Source organism: Maylandia zebra, linkage group LG10 (genome assembly GCF_041146795.1).
Source record: "Maylandia zebra isolate NMK-2024a linkage group LG10, Mzebra_GT3a, whole genome shotgun sequence".
In the NCBI taxonomy this organism is placed as follows: domain Eukaryota; kingdom Metazoa; phylum Chordata; class Actinopteri; order Cichliformes; family Cichlidae; genus Maylandia; species Maylandia zebra.
Window position 1 is genome coordinate 17,934,507 of NC_135176.1, and position 15,822 is coordinate 17,950,328.

A 15,822-nucleotide genomic window follows, 5' to 3' on the forward strand; every position below is an offset into this window, starting at 1 on the left:
TCTGTTTGTCTAAGACTGGCTGAATGTTTACATAACAGCAGCTGTTATTAATATTTTCACATTATTAATAAATCAAATGGTGTTTTGTGTGTTAAAGGATGTGACAAGCTCACAGAGTTATCATCCATCTCAGTTCTGCTCCGCTCTGAGCACTTGTGGAGCATTTTACGCCTTGACCTGCTCGTTGTTTTTTGGTGATTGATTATGACCTGTGGCACAGCTCCGAGGCCTGTGCTATGAAGCAAGTTCAACATACAGAGGATGTCATTCCGTTATCTCGATTCACGTACCCTAAGTAAACCCAGGCTTTCCCTCTGTGTGTTCACATGAGCAGAGACTCGTTGGCAGCATCTGACCAATCACAATTACTTAAGTGTAATGTTTAAGAGTAAGTGTACTGGCAACCGAGTGGCTGACTTTCCAAAGGAGGATGAAACGATATGATGGGCCAATGTGAAGAGGTTAATCACACAGAAAGAAAAACACAGAGTATTTGAGAGGAGAATCGTTGTAATGTAAAAGCGTGCGCTTTATCTTCTTTGGTCAGTCACATTGGGATAGAGACGATATATTAATAACGTTTAGCCTATTTGAAGCCAGGAAAGAAAGTTGGTAAAAATGCCTAATGCCAAAAACTGATCACATATCACACATATCACAGCTCTGTTAGTAAGACAGAATAATCTGAGAATCTGAGAGAATTCCTGGGGAATTCTGGTTTTATATCTATACACTGGGGTATATTATGCTGCTGGTTCTTGTGCCTGAGTTTCAGTTTTGCACTTTCAGTAATTATTCCTGTTTGGGGTCTTGGTTTCTGTCTTTTAATTCGCAGGCCTTAGCTTGATCATAGCTATCTGGAGTCTGCTCAGGTTTAGAGTTTTCAGTTTATTTTACATTCCCTGTGTTTCCCGAATCCTAATGTCAAGTATGTGTGGTGGGTGTTTTTAGGACTTATTTCCAGTTTTATTTTGATAGTTTCTTCTTCTTCTTTTCTATTTAGTTTTGTTTCTCCTCTCTTGTTTTCCCTCATTAGTGTCTACTGTGTCTCCCAGACGTCTCCACTCTGCCCCAGTCACCCTTCTGTCTATATTTTCTTTCATCTGTATTTAACATTTGGATGGTTCTCACTGTTTGTTACATTTTCTGTTGTCATTTCTGGACACATTTTAATTAAATAAGTAAAACTAACTGCAAGACTCTAAAGTCCGTACTGACGTTAATTGTGGAAACAAAAGAATTTATGTCATTATTTTTGTAGCATAAGTAACCATCTTTGTAGCACTGAAAACCCAGGGCTAACTGTGAACTTACCTGGATAAGACAAAATCTTGCTTTGTAGTGCAGAGGTCTGTATTATAAAGAGAGAAAATAAGAGTATGATAGTATTAGAAGAGCACGTCAATTTTAACTTTATTTTATATTTTAATTTTGTGTAATATGGGAATATTTATATATTAGAGCTATTATGCAATATTTGGGAATATATTGTTTTATTTAATATTAGTGCTTTAACTTGATTGCTGCTGTTCTTACTGTATTGGGCCAACTGCGATTTCTTCTGGGATTAATAAAGTATTCTGATGCTTAAACAGCAAGAATACCTGTTCACTGAATCAAATTAATTTCTTTTGTTAATCTGTAACAAACTGAAGCAATGTCCAAACTTTAATGTGGATACACTTGGATACACTACATGGACACTTTAAAATTTCGGCTGTGACCTTAGAAATAAACAGAAGAACTGAGAGCGCAATTAGTGATAAAATAATTAATTGGAATTAAAATCTTTCTTTTACCAATCTCTGTGCTTAATTACCAGGTTAACGATTTTCTTCAGCATTCCTCTCTGGTTCTTTTGGCAACAGTAGGAAGCACTCATAGGGATCATTTTCTGTACATGAAGAGTCATATGACACGTGTAATACCTTTTTTAGATTGATCAGATGCTGCCAAGACCACCCTTTCATGTGAACGTGCAGGGTAAACCCTGGGTTAACTTAACAAGTTGATAACGAGCTTTGTGTGACTGCTTATCCTGATCACCCAACACAATGTTAGGAATTCAGGAATGCAACTGAATCCAGATAATGGAAAGATACCCTGAGTATGTGGAACTCACTTCATAGTACAGGGTTCAGGCCTTTGATCATTAGTAGGCATCTTTCTGAACTTTGCTACTCTAACTGTACACTAACTGCTGTGCAGCAAAGAGCCATCAGCAACCAGCTACCAGGTGAACATAGCATTGCTGCCAAGTAGCGGCTGTGGACAAAGTGGCAACATGGAAATGCCAAAAACTAAAGTGGCCACTTGAGCGTGGCTCCGAAGGGTGGATTCAATCGCCTTCAAGACAACAGGGAGTATATTTTTATATAAAGACTGAAAGTCGTGCATTATACGGTTCAAACACAAGTGTCATTAACTGGAAGCTGTCTGCTACGCTTCACATCAGCTAATTCAAGTCCCTGAACTGGACCTCTCAATGACGGGCGTGGTAGCCGTGCCTTTGGGAGTGTTTTAATGCAATTACCTGGTAAATAATATGGCTTGCTGTGTGGTTAATTGAACTACATCCTGCCCAAGTCTCCAAGTCTGAGCTTTTAGGGTGAGGGAAAGTCTTTTATTTTATATTGAAACATTAAAACAAAAAAAAGAAATTCACTGTGGGAGTTTAGAAATTCAACAGAGACAGCAGAGGGCAGAAGGACAGCAGAAAAATGAAAAGGGAGGTGAAGGAGGGAAGAGCAGGAGAGAGCTGGACTACAGCCAAATCCACTTCCAGACTTGTTAAAGCACTGCTGCATATTGCAGCAATATTTACACACACACAAACACACACTGTAGCACACATGCCAAGCAAAAGCTTTATAAGGGACCTCCTACATCAGACTACAAACCTTTAATGTTTGCTGTCGGGTGGGTCTGCACATCACATTAAGTTATAAAGGTTTATTGCAACATAATTGCTGAGCAAACTTCTACTCATCCAAAACACACAGCAGCAGAATTTTACAGTCAAACTGAAACATGTTTTATGTTAAATAGGATGATTTTTGTCACTTTAACAATAACTACAATTATGTTTTTTAAACATTTGGGCTAAATATCAGCAGAAAATGTGAACCAGAAGCCAGCAGGAGCTGCAGGTTAGCCAGACATTTTTAAAACATATCACAGACCGACAAAAGACACACTTAAAGGGCAGCGGGCCATAGGCTACTCACATCCTCCCTAAGCACCTTTCAATCATGAAAAAATACTGATGGATTATATGTTATGTATAATCCTGGGCTGCAGTGAAAATGGGGAGAATGTGTGTCAGTGTGCATTTTTTAAACCAAGGTCATCTGTAGCTTATCGGCTGCTATAAAATAGCAGCGCTCTACTTAAATACCTTTGCCAGAGAAGTGACAGTGTGTGGCCTGTCTGAAAAAATGCAAAACCCAAAAAGGGTAATTTCATGAAGTGGACTTTCAACACATAAGAGTTCCTGTTATTGATACTAGGAAGAATGAGGTCACTGCTTTGCTTAATAAAGTCCCAGGTCTGCACCTTTCTATCTGCTTTAAGGAGATTAGCTGCTGCAACATTACTTTGTTTGGAATCCATCATCCATTCTCTTCCATTTATCCAATTTACAGTCGTGGGGGAGCCTATCCCAGCTGTCATAGTGCGAGAGGCAGGGTATACCCTGGAGAGGTCACTACTCTGTCGCAGGACTAACACGGAGAGAAACCATTCACACCTACAATTTAGAATCACCAGTTAATCTAACCTAACCTAATTAGAACATTTTAATCAGGATAACGCGGTAGATTGACAGATTACTCTGGGAAATGACACTTCGGTTAAACAAAATGATCACAGTTGTCCTCATTTTAAGTTTCTAAGTGGGTTAAGTGCAGAAAAGTGCAACATTCAGCGATGCTGATGTAAGACGCCACAGGCACTACGAAGGGAACCTTCACATGCAAATTAATTTAAGATCAAAAGTGCGTAAATGCCTGTTACTGCATATTCATGTTGAAAGCATAACCTTTGCAGGGATTAAGGTGTTTTTCTCCACAGGCTTGAAAAACGCATGAGTTGCAAATGCATACCATCCCCTGTGATACGCGGCCACAGATATTCAATAAACCTGTCACAATGAATAAATACACACTGAGGAAAATTACAATAATCTGCAAACAAACAAGGAGAGATCCCTCACAGAACGCAGTATGGCTGCCATTAGTTGTGTTTAAAGCAAATGCAAAAAAATCCCTGTTTATCTGTCAGAGAGCACAGGGTGAATGTCAGCAATGGGAGCAGAGATATGACTGTAACACACGTATGCTGCCGCAGGCAAATCTAATCTGGACTCCTCCCTCGGCACGCCACGTCTGTATAAAAATTTTCTTACTTATAAATACACAAACATCCCCGTCACACGCCACTCACAGCATCGCCTCTGACTGCGTTACCTCTGACCTCCCCGCGGCCTCCAAGGATTCATTGCGCACACCAGACGTCTGACTGGATGCAATACATCTGAGACACTCCGAGCGTTACACAAACGTACATACAGGTACACACACATGCAGACAAAACACACAAAAGCAAACAATTCCACAGTGCAGCGAATGTGACCCTGTCACCAAGACATCTCCCTGGGTTGCACTTAACTATAGTAGCTGTGACGCCTGTGCATGTCAATCAAAGGACACACACTGTGAGGATAAGAGATACGGACGGGGGCAGAGCTGTGCTCATTAATCATCTACCCAGACCTTTGTATCACAGTGTGTGGGAATGCGATGACCAGAGAGAAACAAAAGAAAATATATTTTTGATTAAAGACCTTTTTTTGTGTGTTTTGTTGACTGAGATGTTAAACCTCTGTTTGTTATCACATAAAAAATTCCACCAAACCACAGCTTCAAAGCAGAGATGGCTTGTGTGTTTTACTATCTATGGCTTTGCAACTAAATATACATGTGTATGCGTGTGCGTGCGTGTGTGTGTGTGCATTTTCAGCAGAAACAGTATATCATTACGTCTGAGTGGCTGACCTACTGGCTGGAAATCCTGAGGGAGATATTCCCAGAAGCCAGCTTTATCCCAAAGTGGGAATGCAAACAATCCAACAGAAAGGACAGTGAAAGTACACAGCCGCCAACTCACACACACAAGCACACACACTCTTGTTGTAAAAGGTATCGTACCTGCCGAGTCGCTGGTCATCTTTCCAGTAGCCTGGCGTGGAAAAAGAGAAGAGGAAAAAATAGGAGTTAAGTACAAATGCCGTGTAAAACAGTGCAGAGTAATCTCATTGTTTCCCTCATACACGCTTTTCGTACAGCAGCAGTAGCTACACTGGGAATATGACTCAAATTCCAAATCTGTCTCAAATAAGAGAAACATATTTCATGACTGTTTATGCCATACGATCTCATGAAAACCCACAAAGCCCAGACAGCTTATTTACTAGTATTACCAAAGATTTATTGGGAATTAAAAGGAAAAAGTGTCACATGTGAAGGATATGTGGTACACTCGCTGACATGCTTTTGGTGATTGAGGCAGAGGGCTGTCCGAGAAAAAGCTACTTAAATCATCGTAAATCATTCCATTAAACTTGAGTACAGTGGATAGATTTTAGTCCCTGTGTGATTTTCTGACAGCACAAGTCAGAACAAAAGGTTAGACTCGGATGAGGAGATGAGCATTACACATGCAGTTAGCATCCTTGTTCACAAAAATTGATAAACTGAAAGATTTGGGATCCCAAGAGTCCAATTTCCTCTGTGTGGGAAACTTCATCCTGACACAGACAGTGTGCAACGAATGGAAAACCCCACATCCATGCAAAAAAGCTGAGATTCACTGAACTTCAGTGTGATCATCCTGGGTTTTCCTGAGGTCAAACTGTGTATTACTCAAATCGTTATCTCTACTGTCAGTTCACAATTAAAAAGGACAGATGCATAGTAAAAGTGAAGTTTCACATGAAAGCAGTTATTTATATTGTCTAAATGGTCAGTTATGCTTTCAAAATAAAAGCACTTCAATGCTCATTTTAACAAAACAGTCTTGTTTGCTGACAATCATATGATAGATGATTGTCAGCAATGTCTGCTATATATGTAATAATGTAAAAACATTCTAATTGATCCACAAAGTCAGAAGGTGAGAGTAGCAGTAGATTTTTGTTTAATGTTTCATGCTCGGTGCTGAAACAGTAGTGTATAGCAGCCCCTCAATCAGCTCCTACAAGCTTTTTATCTGAATGTTGCTGTTTTAAAGTTCACAGCTGAAAAGTGAACAAAGGAAGGGTGGATCAGCTTATTTTCAGAAAAGCTTTTACAAATAGCTTTGATGCAAATGTGCCTTTGATCTGATCTTGATCTCTCTCGTGCTTGTGTGTGTGTGTGTGTGTTCGTGTCTGTGTGAGAAAGAAAGAGAGAAAGTTTAGGCAGCTGTGCTTTATCAGTCATGGTTAGAAGAAAATAAATCCACGCCTCTGCATCAGTTTGATCCCATGGTCCCTAGAGCTCCCTCTACCTCCATCCAAACACACACACAAACTTTAACCCTAACCATCAAAAATGCCTAAACGTAACCATAATCTAACTGTAATCCATTAAAACACTAAACACTAAAACCACATTTTGAGCCTCAAAAATGGCTTCAAACTCGTGGGGATGGGCATTTTGTCCCCATAAGGGACTGTTGGTCCCCACAAGTATATTAACATTCCAATTTTTGGTCCCCACAAACATATGTGCAGACAAACATATACACAACTAAAAATTGACCTGCATACAGACCAAAGAGTTGTATCAGGGCTGGATGCATCTCTTAAGTCCTGCATCAGGTATTTCCTAGATTTTTTTCTGTCCAGTTTCACAGTTATTTTAAAACTCACATTGAACTCCATGCTAGGATACAGTAGGTTTTCAGCTAATGTCTGTTTAGGATTCACCTTGTTGATAACAAAATACTATTTTACGTTACGTTTTTGAAACAGTCTGCTAGTAACAAAGCACCTAAACATATAATTTCAAATAGCTTGTTTGCTGAGTTGTAAAGAGACACAACACTGGCTCTTCTCTTGAGTTAGAAGCCTTATTTATATGAACGGTTCGTATCATTCCTCTGAACATGCTCAGGCAGATAGACTGGACTGAAAATCAGTGAAAAACATCCAAAGAAAACCTTTGAAAGCCCTTCAGTAAGACTGGAAAACAATTTATCAAGTCCTCTTTAAAAAACTACAAGAAAGTGTGTCTCCTTGGAAGTAAAATATAAAGAAACATGGAGAGCCTCAAGACTTTTTAAAAGGACTGCACACATCATTCGTTAAAAAAACTATATTTCAATAACAAAAATGTATGGGGAGGTTGTGGACTATAACTCCCCCTTTCCTTATTTCTGGCCTCCACTCATTGGTGGATGAGCAGTGGTGTATTTGTGATAGTTTGTGTTGCTGCTGCAGTGCTGACAGAGAAAACAGTGACCTTGCATACTGCCGGATGGAGCGGAGCTGTCTCCTAATTTGACTTTCGCCTTATTTACACAACAGCAGGGGTAATGCAGACTAGACAGAGGCCCAGAAAAAGGCAGGGGATAAATCCTGACTAGTAGTCAAAACAATAAACAAGCAGACGCATTCCTTAAAAGCTCTGCCTAGAAATTCCCAATATTAGACATAAAATACAAGAGGAAGTGCAAAGATTGTTCACAATTACACATCGCAGCCTAAAGGTTTTACTCAGTTGGTGTTACAAATTGAAAACATTTCCCGAAATAACTGACCTCAGCTGAATCAGACAGACTATATATCTGCAGAGCCGGTCTACAGGATCATCTTTTGTGTGTTTATCAAAAAAGTAACTCATTTGTAACTGCTGGAAAGATTCTAGGTTTGCATTAATTTAATCAAAGTGAGACATCTTATCACCTTGTGTCTGAGGATGTAATGTATTAATCTGTAATCAAACTGAGCAAAAAGGGCTTTTTCATGTTGAAGACTGCAGCTTTTTGACTGCAGCTCATAGCCTTCCAAACACCTTCCTGTTACCTCGTCTACAGTATTAATGATTATCAGGAGCACTGCACTCATTTTAATCCACTGACTTCACAGCAAAGACTCATTCAGTTAGACAAGCAGATGTGTCACTCTCACCTCACAAACTCACACACATAGAAACTCAGCCTAACTCACCCTAGCCCGGCGGGCCTGCAGGTGTATAGGGGATGAGAGGGATGAGCGCGTCAGTGGTCTGCTGCGGGTCAAAGGTCTTGAGCAGCGCCTGGACAGTGGCTCAGATTTGTCTGGAAATCTGGAGGTTCCCTGATCCTGATTTACTCGGCTTACCATCCTGTCTACAGCCACAGAACCCTGGGAGGACCAAAGGGAAGAAAAACAGTGAGATGGAGCAGCATGAGACTTCAAGCCAGCTGAAGGTTCAGTGTCACTTTTAAAAGCAGCAGCTGAAGAAAAATCCAACAACAAATTCAGCTCACTCGTCATCAGAACACAAAATGATTTCAAAGCTTTTAAAGGACATACATGATTTTATTTAGCATTATATTTAGATTTTATTTTGACAATAAGCGATTAAAAAAAATAAATACATGTTGACCATCAAGAATTAAAACTATAAGGAAGAACAGAAGAAATGAAGTCAAAACATGTTTCATAACCAATGGTAATCCCTGATTTCTGAAATTTTTTTATGGCATGGTGAACAACAAAATCTTAATTCCTCATGACAAATGCCAGTTTAAATAACATAACTCTAATTTTCTTTATAGAAAGTTTCCATGTAGTTGTGTCCCCTTCAATTTCTTACCCCAGTCCCTGTCCTCATGTCACCTGTCTCTTCAGCAGCTCTCTGGTTTCTGTGGAGTATTTCGTGGAGCTGGTGTTGGTGGTGCGTGATGAAAGACATAAGACACTGGTAATGATATATCTGCCCTTCTCTTATTCTGAAAAATCCCCCTTTATGCCATAAGTATCTCCGCTCAGTGACAACACTGGAAAGTCCAGCTTGACCTGATTGCTCAACTACTGTACCCAGCAGTGGGAAGACCCGCCGTCATGCTTCCCGCTCTTCCCTCCTGTCCATCGCTGAGTTGATAACAGGGATGTGTGTGCAAATGTGAGCGTGTGTAACTGAAGCAGGGATGGCATTCGTGTCTGTAAACGGCATGCTGATTTCCCCACCAAGATTTCCATCTACAAGTGCATGGATAGAGAGCCACATTTTCTCTTTATTACAGCACACAAGGCTTGTCTGTGCAGAAAATTCCCCCTCTGACCTTGCAGAGCATTGCCATCATAGAGATGGCATGATGCTGTTGCTAGTTTTATATAACTGTGTGGTCAAAGTTACATAAAAACATCAGGGACACCGTGTCCCCAAAACTAATCTTTAATTTTAATTGTGTTACTCTTACGTAAAAAGGTTTGTTTGACTTTGATATTTCGGTTCTTTCTATGAACTAGCCGGGCACTGAGGATATTATCACAGTGCACACCTCTTCATTACACAAAAGCAGCTCTAGCAGCTCTGAACAGTGCAGCATGAAGCATGAACATTAGTTCACTGGAAGGTTTCTGTCACAATTCCTCCTGAGGTGCACTTAAATGTGCCCTGAGATTCACTGTAATTCGTTCATTTCACTAAAAGGCATAAATATGAACCTCATGGCTGCATTAGATGAAAGTCACTCAGTCATGTTGACTATGTGAGAACCCAACAACATCCCTAACCGCCCTATCAAAATGTCACAGTGATCAATTTAATAGTTGAGATATTGCAGTCGGGATCCAAATGCTTGACTGGGACCATCACCCATGTGAGCTGTGTTTCTATGACTATCATGACAAAAGCAAGGACACAAATAACAACTTTTTACACCGACATAGCTAACGCAATTCTGGAAAGTATAATGAGCATGTAGGGTACTTCATGATTGCAGGATAGTGTCTGAGGAAAGAATGAAAGAGAATATTATATGGAGCACTGAACTCACTAGTTTTTCTATATTGAGCACATGACCTTAAACTTTGGGCCAAATCAAAGGCAAGACTGATGAAGAGTGTTGTTTAGAGGAATAACGTGGCAGTATATACCAGGAACCTTTGATATTTAGCTGGATATTGCATATTTTTAACTCATATAAATACCTCTGTTGTGCTCCAAAACAAGGATGACCTTTTTGCTATAAAAAAAGAAGAAGAAAGAAATAGATTGCAAGTCATTGGGTTTAGTGAATCTATAAAAGAGATTCTGTGCTTCTTCCACCATAAGACGGCTAAATTCACCACTTGTATTCAAAATGCTGCTGTCACTGAAAATAAAAGTGTGTTTACGTGCTCCACAGAGAATGTGGCACATAAAGCTAAAAACAGAGAGATACTGTAAACGCGCTTTATTGCTGTTTCCAGACAGTTTGGATGAGATTAGCGCGATTAAATACCACCATTTTATTACATTCCTGAAGTTCTGTGCTGCTGGTTAAAGAGCTTTTGAGGTTACCAGATTTACACTTGGTAAGCGTAATGAGGCAGCTGGAATGCTGTGTGAGAGCAGAGCAGCACAGCCATCCGCAGACCGTGTTCCTCTTCCAAAAACTATGTTAAATACACCTGTAAAATAACAGCGAGCCAAAATGACGAGCTCAGCTCCTGTAATCTGCTTTCTGGAGACACGGCGCTTTATCCAGGTGGATGCCAAATGAGTCAAGATCTGTTTGATTTGTGAAATGCCTTAATGATGGAAAAACAACAGGCTTGGAGAACATCCAAACTAATATTCTTAGCTATGCTGCCTTGTTAAATGAAAGGTGGGTAGCTTAACAGGGGGGAGGAGATAGAAAACTGAGGCCTGTCTAACATGTGTGAATGGTACATTCTGTGTTGATGATGAATATACGCAGTCAGTAAAATGTTGCTAAAGCTTTGTTTAAAAAGCAATCATTTTTGCTATAACCAAAGCAGTGGCCCACACAATACTCAATTTAATATTTCACTTAGAATTCAAACTTTGTGCAGCAAATCAACCAGTGAAAAAAAAATCAGCTTATCTGATACAACAAATTTGTCTTGAGTGGTCATTACTGAGTTTTATCATTGATTTACCCGCTGACTTTGAGTGAGAGGCAGTTTCCAACCTGGATGATATTGGCAGTCCAACAAAGGGCTGAGAGAGAGATATAACCGTTCATGGCCTTCACACTCATCCATTTATAATTAAAAATCACTGGTAAACACATACATGTGTTCAGTCTGTGAGGAGGAAACCAAAACAAGACAAGATGCCTCCGTCACCACGCTGCACAAACTGTGCTACAAAAACTAACAACTGTGGTGTTAAAACGTCTCTTTCCTCTTGACTTGGTGACTGCACTGAATACCACAGTATTGTGCAAAAAAGTCTTTAACCACATGTCATTTCTTTATATTTTTCCCTGCAGGACGTCTTTATCATCATATCATTTGTCTTGAGCAATAGTGCTCCAGGTTTTCTGAAGGTCTTGCGTTTCCTTTTTTTTTGCTCATTTTCAGTTCAGTTCTTATACTTGAATGTTTGTTAAGCCACTTAACAATGACCTGTGACTGATTCGAGTGTAAAAAAAAAAAAGCGCCAAACTCAGTTTAAATTTTATCTTCTGGCGCTCTATTACTAGCAGCCTGTTGCAAAAACACACTATTATGTTACGGTCATATGTAGTGATAAACCCAAATGTGGAATTTTGACTCAAATTGTTGACTTCATGCATGTTTAATATGTGTTATGTCCAGTATGTACTGTATGTATAATGCATATGAAGATCAGGAGAGATGTACAACAGTGAGTGTCTACAGACATCTGAGGCTCAGGCTGCAATTCAGTCAGTAGTGTTGGAGATAAAAATTGATGGAATTAGGCTCACGGGAACATTCAGACTTTAATTCACCATAAATAAATACCACAGAAAAAAAGGCAGCCAATATCCAGAAAAGAGCTTTGAATGCCCTTCAGGAATCCTGGAGAACTATCCGTGAAGACACAAGCAATAAATTACAGGAAAGCTGCCTGAGAGACGTCTTCCTATACTGAGGAATAATGGTTCATACAAACACTGACTCTCAAACTTGTTAGAATTGTACAGTTATCCTTATGTACTGTATTTCTGTTTTTCTATGCACACTTTTTAATAAATCACCTGTTTCCCATTTTCAAAGCAAAACATATAGAAATGAGGGGTGACTCATGACTTTTGCATATGCTGTAGTTTTAATATTGATAAATTCCCTCATTTAATACCTCCCGAACAGAGAATCTCTCCAGGTTTAATGTCTTCTCTTCATCAGCAGAATGCATTCAGTTGCAATCTCAACTTGAATGCGTGCATAAAAAACCTGCGTAAATCAGTGAACTTCTACATTTTACAAGCCTCACTGTCTAAGTTTCTCTAAGTGATGCACAGCGTACTTGCTACATGTGAATGTGTATTAAGAAATGTTTCACTTCACCTTTATGTTCCTTCAGCTTTAAGTCTGTGAGTTTCTTTTTAATCACCACGTATAATCTTCATTCATTCAAAGCATTCTGAGAGCCTGATGTGAATAAACATAACATTACTTGTACTTGACTCACTGTGGTGCTCTGCTGCTCCTCATCAACACTGGCCTCATTTGAGTAGGAGGAAATTGCACCTTGGACTTCTTGGATGCCCTCATTGAGGTGGTCCAACTTTTTCATCAGCAGGGTCATGGAGTCATACGCAGAAGCCTGAATGTATAGGTAAAAAAAACAAAAAAAACAAATGCAGGAAAATATTTCTCAAGGACAAGCTCTGGGGATAATCTTACACTACGCCTTTCGTGTATGCTGAACCTAAAACCATATACTCCTCTTCCTCATTCTTCTACTCCACCTTTCACTCCCTATAGGGCTCCTTAGAGATGAACATTGGGCTTTTTCAGCCTAACTAAGGGTAGACTTTGCAGTCTAATCATGTCTCAGTGTGATTTTTGTAGAGCAGATACATTTTTGTCAAGTCAATGTCAAAGACTGTCGCCTGTAAGGAGTAAGCTTTGCTTCATATCACAGCAGCACTGCATGTTATGTAAATGTGTAGTATCTCTCCAGACCAATAGTCATGCACTACACCCTCAATTTCCCTCGCTTTCCTTCTACACCCATTGGTCACGGGCTCTGACTGAGACACTTGTTCACTCGCCTTCCAGGAAATGAACAAACTGCTTTGTTTCGGGGCTCTGCTGCCAACCCCAGAGTCCCAGGGGCTGATAGTAGCACATAGGGCCCCTTTGAGGAGCTTGAAATCCAAAAACAGCCCCCTCACTCACACACACACATGCATAGCTATACACAAGCATGCGCTCACCCACCCACTTACGGACACAAACACACCCTTCTGTCCACTCCCTTTCCCAAAGCCATCATGTTGACCAGTTTGAAAAATATCAGCAATAAGGGCTTTGGCAGCAAAGTCATTTCCTGCACGTTACGGCCCCCACATCTCCAGATTCCACACACGGGAACACAGAAGGGTTTCTATCACCGGGGTGCTATTTTTACCCTCACTGTGGGTGACAGAGTGACGGGAGAACACATCTAGTGGAGGCTTTTCAATGGCACGAGTGACTGCAGACACAAGCATGTGAATGTAAATGTGCCAACACGAACACAAATGCACACCACAGCATACACAAGCACAGACAGAGTGCTCTCAAAGCTCATGAAATGTTAATATACTTCTCTCTGAGGGATCAGAGAAGATAGAGCTTTTAATGCATCCTGACATATTTGCTAAAAGACCTTTTCATTATATGGAGAGGCTAAGATGCCTGTTATTTTGATATAGTTTTTTTCCTGCAGCTTTATCATTGATAAATACTTTCATATACAGTCTGTTTGCCTGTTGTACTTACATGTTTTAGATCATCAAACAAATTTTTATATCAGACAAAGTAACCCAAGGAAATACAAAATGATGATTTAATTTATTAAGGGTTATCACACCCTTGCGCCCTCTTGTTAAATCATAATTTAACTCTGATTAACCACATTTTTTTTGGCAAGCTGAGTTCGATTTCAGTAGACGCACCCAAGCCCGATTACTTCCAGACCTGCTGAATCAAGGAATCACTTAAATAGACCCCGTCTGACAATGTGAGGTAGACTAACAGATAAAGAAAAATCAACACATCATGCCACAATCTAAAGAAACAGCTGAGAAACAAAGTCGACATCTGTCAGTTTGATAAGGGTTACAGAGACACTTCAAAGGCTTTGGGTATCCACTCAACCACAGTGAGCCATTAACCACAAATAGAGGAAACTTGGAACACCTTCCCAGGAGTGGCTGACCTGCCAAAATTACTCCAACAGGACACTGACGACTCATCCAGGAAGTCGTGAGAGAACCCAGAAGAAGATTTAAAGAACTGCAGGCCTCACTTGCCTCAGTTAAAGTCAGAGGTCACAATTCAACAATAATGTTGAATGTCAACATAGACACAAGTCAAAAGACTGGGACTGGTTAGAAGACTCATTTCACATTTGCCAAAAAACATCTCAATGATCCCCAAGACTTTTGAGAAAATATTCTGTCGACTGATGAGACAAACCTCAAACTTTTGGAGGGTTTGTGTCCTGTGACATCTGCATAAACTAACACAGCATCACACCAGCAGTCCAACATGGTAATGTAGTGTGATGGTCTGGGGCTGCTTTGCTGGACATGGAAGACTTCCTGCAATTGTTGGATCCATGAATTCTCCTCTCTAACATTAGTAGAGAGCATTAGTTTGTGTCTTCAAGCTGAAGCACACTCCAGTTCTGAAGCAGGACAATAATCCAAAACACACCAGCAAGTCCACATCTGAATGGCTCAAAAAAAATCTAAAATGAATGTTTATGGGGTGGCCTCATACAGGTCTGGAGTCATGTTAGTTGAGGTGCTTTGCTATGAGCTTAAACTGGTCATTCATGCTGGAAAACCCTCTAATGTGGATGAAATAAAACAATTCTGCAAAGAAGAGTGGGTTAAAATTCCCCCACAGTAATGTGAAAGACTCATTTCCACTTATGACAAACAGTTTTAACATTTCAGCTCTTGATGCCAAAAATGACACAAACAGTAACTACTTTTTACAAAATGGCCAGATAGCTTTGGGTAGCTTTTTCCCCTTAATAAATGAAATCAAATAGCAAATACTATTTTCTCTTTTTACTTCACGCAGCTGAATATTATCTTGTAAGTGGACCTAATAAAAACATGGCTTAAGTCTTGTCCAATACTCTTTAAAGGGTATCTAGACTTGGTCTAAATGTCAGCCCAGACAAAGGGTAAAGTACTAGCTGGCCTAACTGTAATTCCCTTATAGTACTTCATCTTCTTTCATTATCCCAAACACAATTAACCAGATTGTAACTTGAATTAGAGATGGGAAGTCTCCAATAATGCTTTTGCTTTCTTAAGTATTAGGTGTACTTTGACATTTGTAAGCACTGGTAGTAGAGGTGCAAAGTAATTCTACAATATTCATCCAAATTCAGAAAACTACAGATATTAAGGGTTATCTCAGGCGAAATAATACTCACACAGACACAAATTCAAGAAAGTGAAGTCATATCATTATCTGTAAAAACACAGATTTATTTTTCTCAAGTTTCGGGGCATGACAGCAGGCTGCCAGAGACTAACGACAAATCTGTGGCAACGATTAATACACCTTCACATCTGAGCTATTAATAAGGCAGAATAATTATCACCAAGCCTGCAAGACACATTTTATTCCAAGCAAAGTTTAATTAC

The 15,822-nt window shown here is 39.8% G+C and overlaps 1 protein-coding gene across 2 annotated transcripts in view; it reads right to left on the bottom strand.

Moving 5' to 3' along the window:
- Nucleotides 1-15,822, bottom strand: part of stard13a (StAR related lipid transfer domain containing 13a) — a 52,089-nt gene that overhangs the window by 32,762 nt on the left and 3,505 nt on the right. The window contains exons 3-5 of one of the 2 annotated variants that reach the window (XM_014409908.4): nt 12,636-12,770; nt 8,210-8,386; nt 5,208-5,238 (exon numbers count right to left, since the gene is read on the bottom strand). In XM_014409908.4, the coding sequence (XP_014265394.3) occupies nt 5,208-5,238; nt 8,210-8,386; nt 12,636-12,770 (343 nt within the window). Of the gene's footprint in view, nt 1-5,207; nt 5,239-8,209; nt 8,387-8,840; nt 9,040-12,635; nt 12,771-15,822 lie in introns of those variants that run through there. The other variant, XM_023153494.3, reaches the window with a different exon arrangement.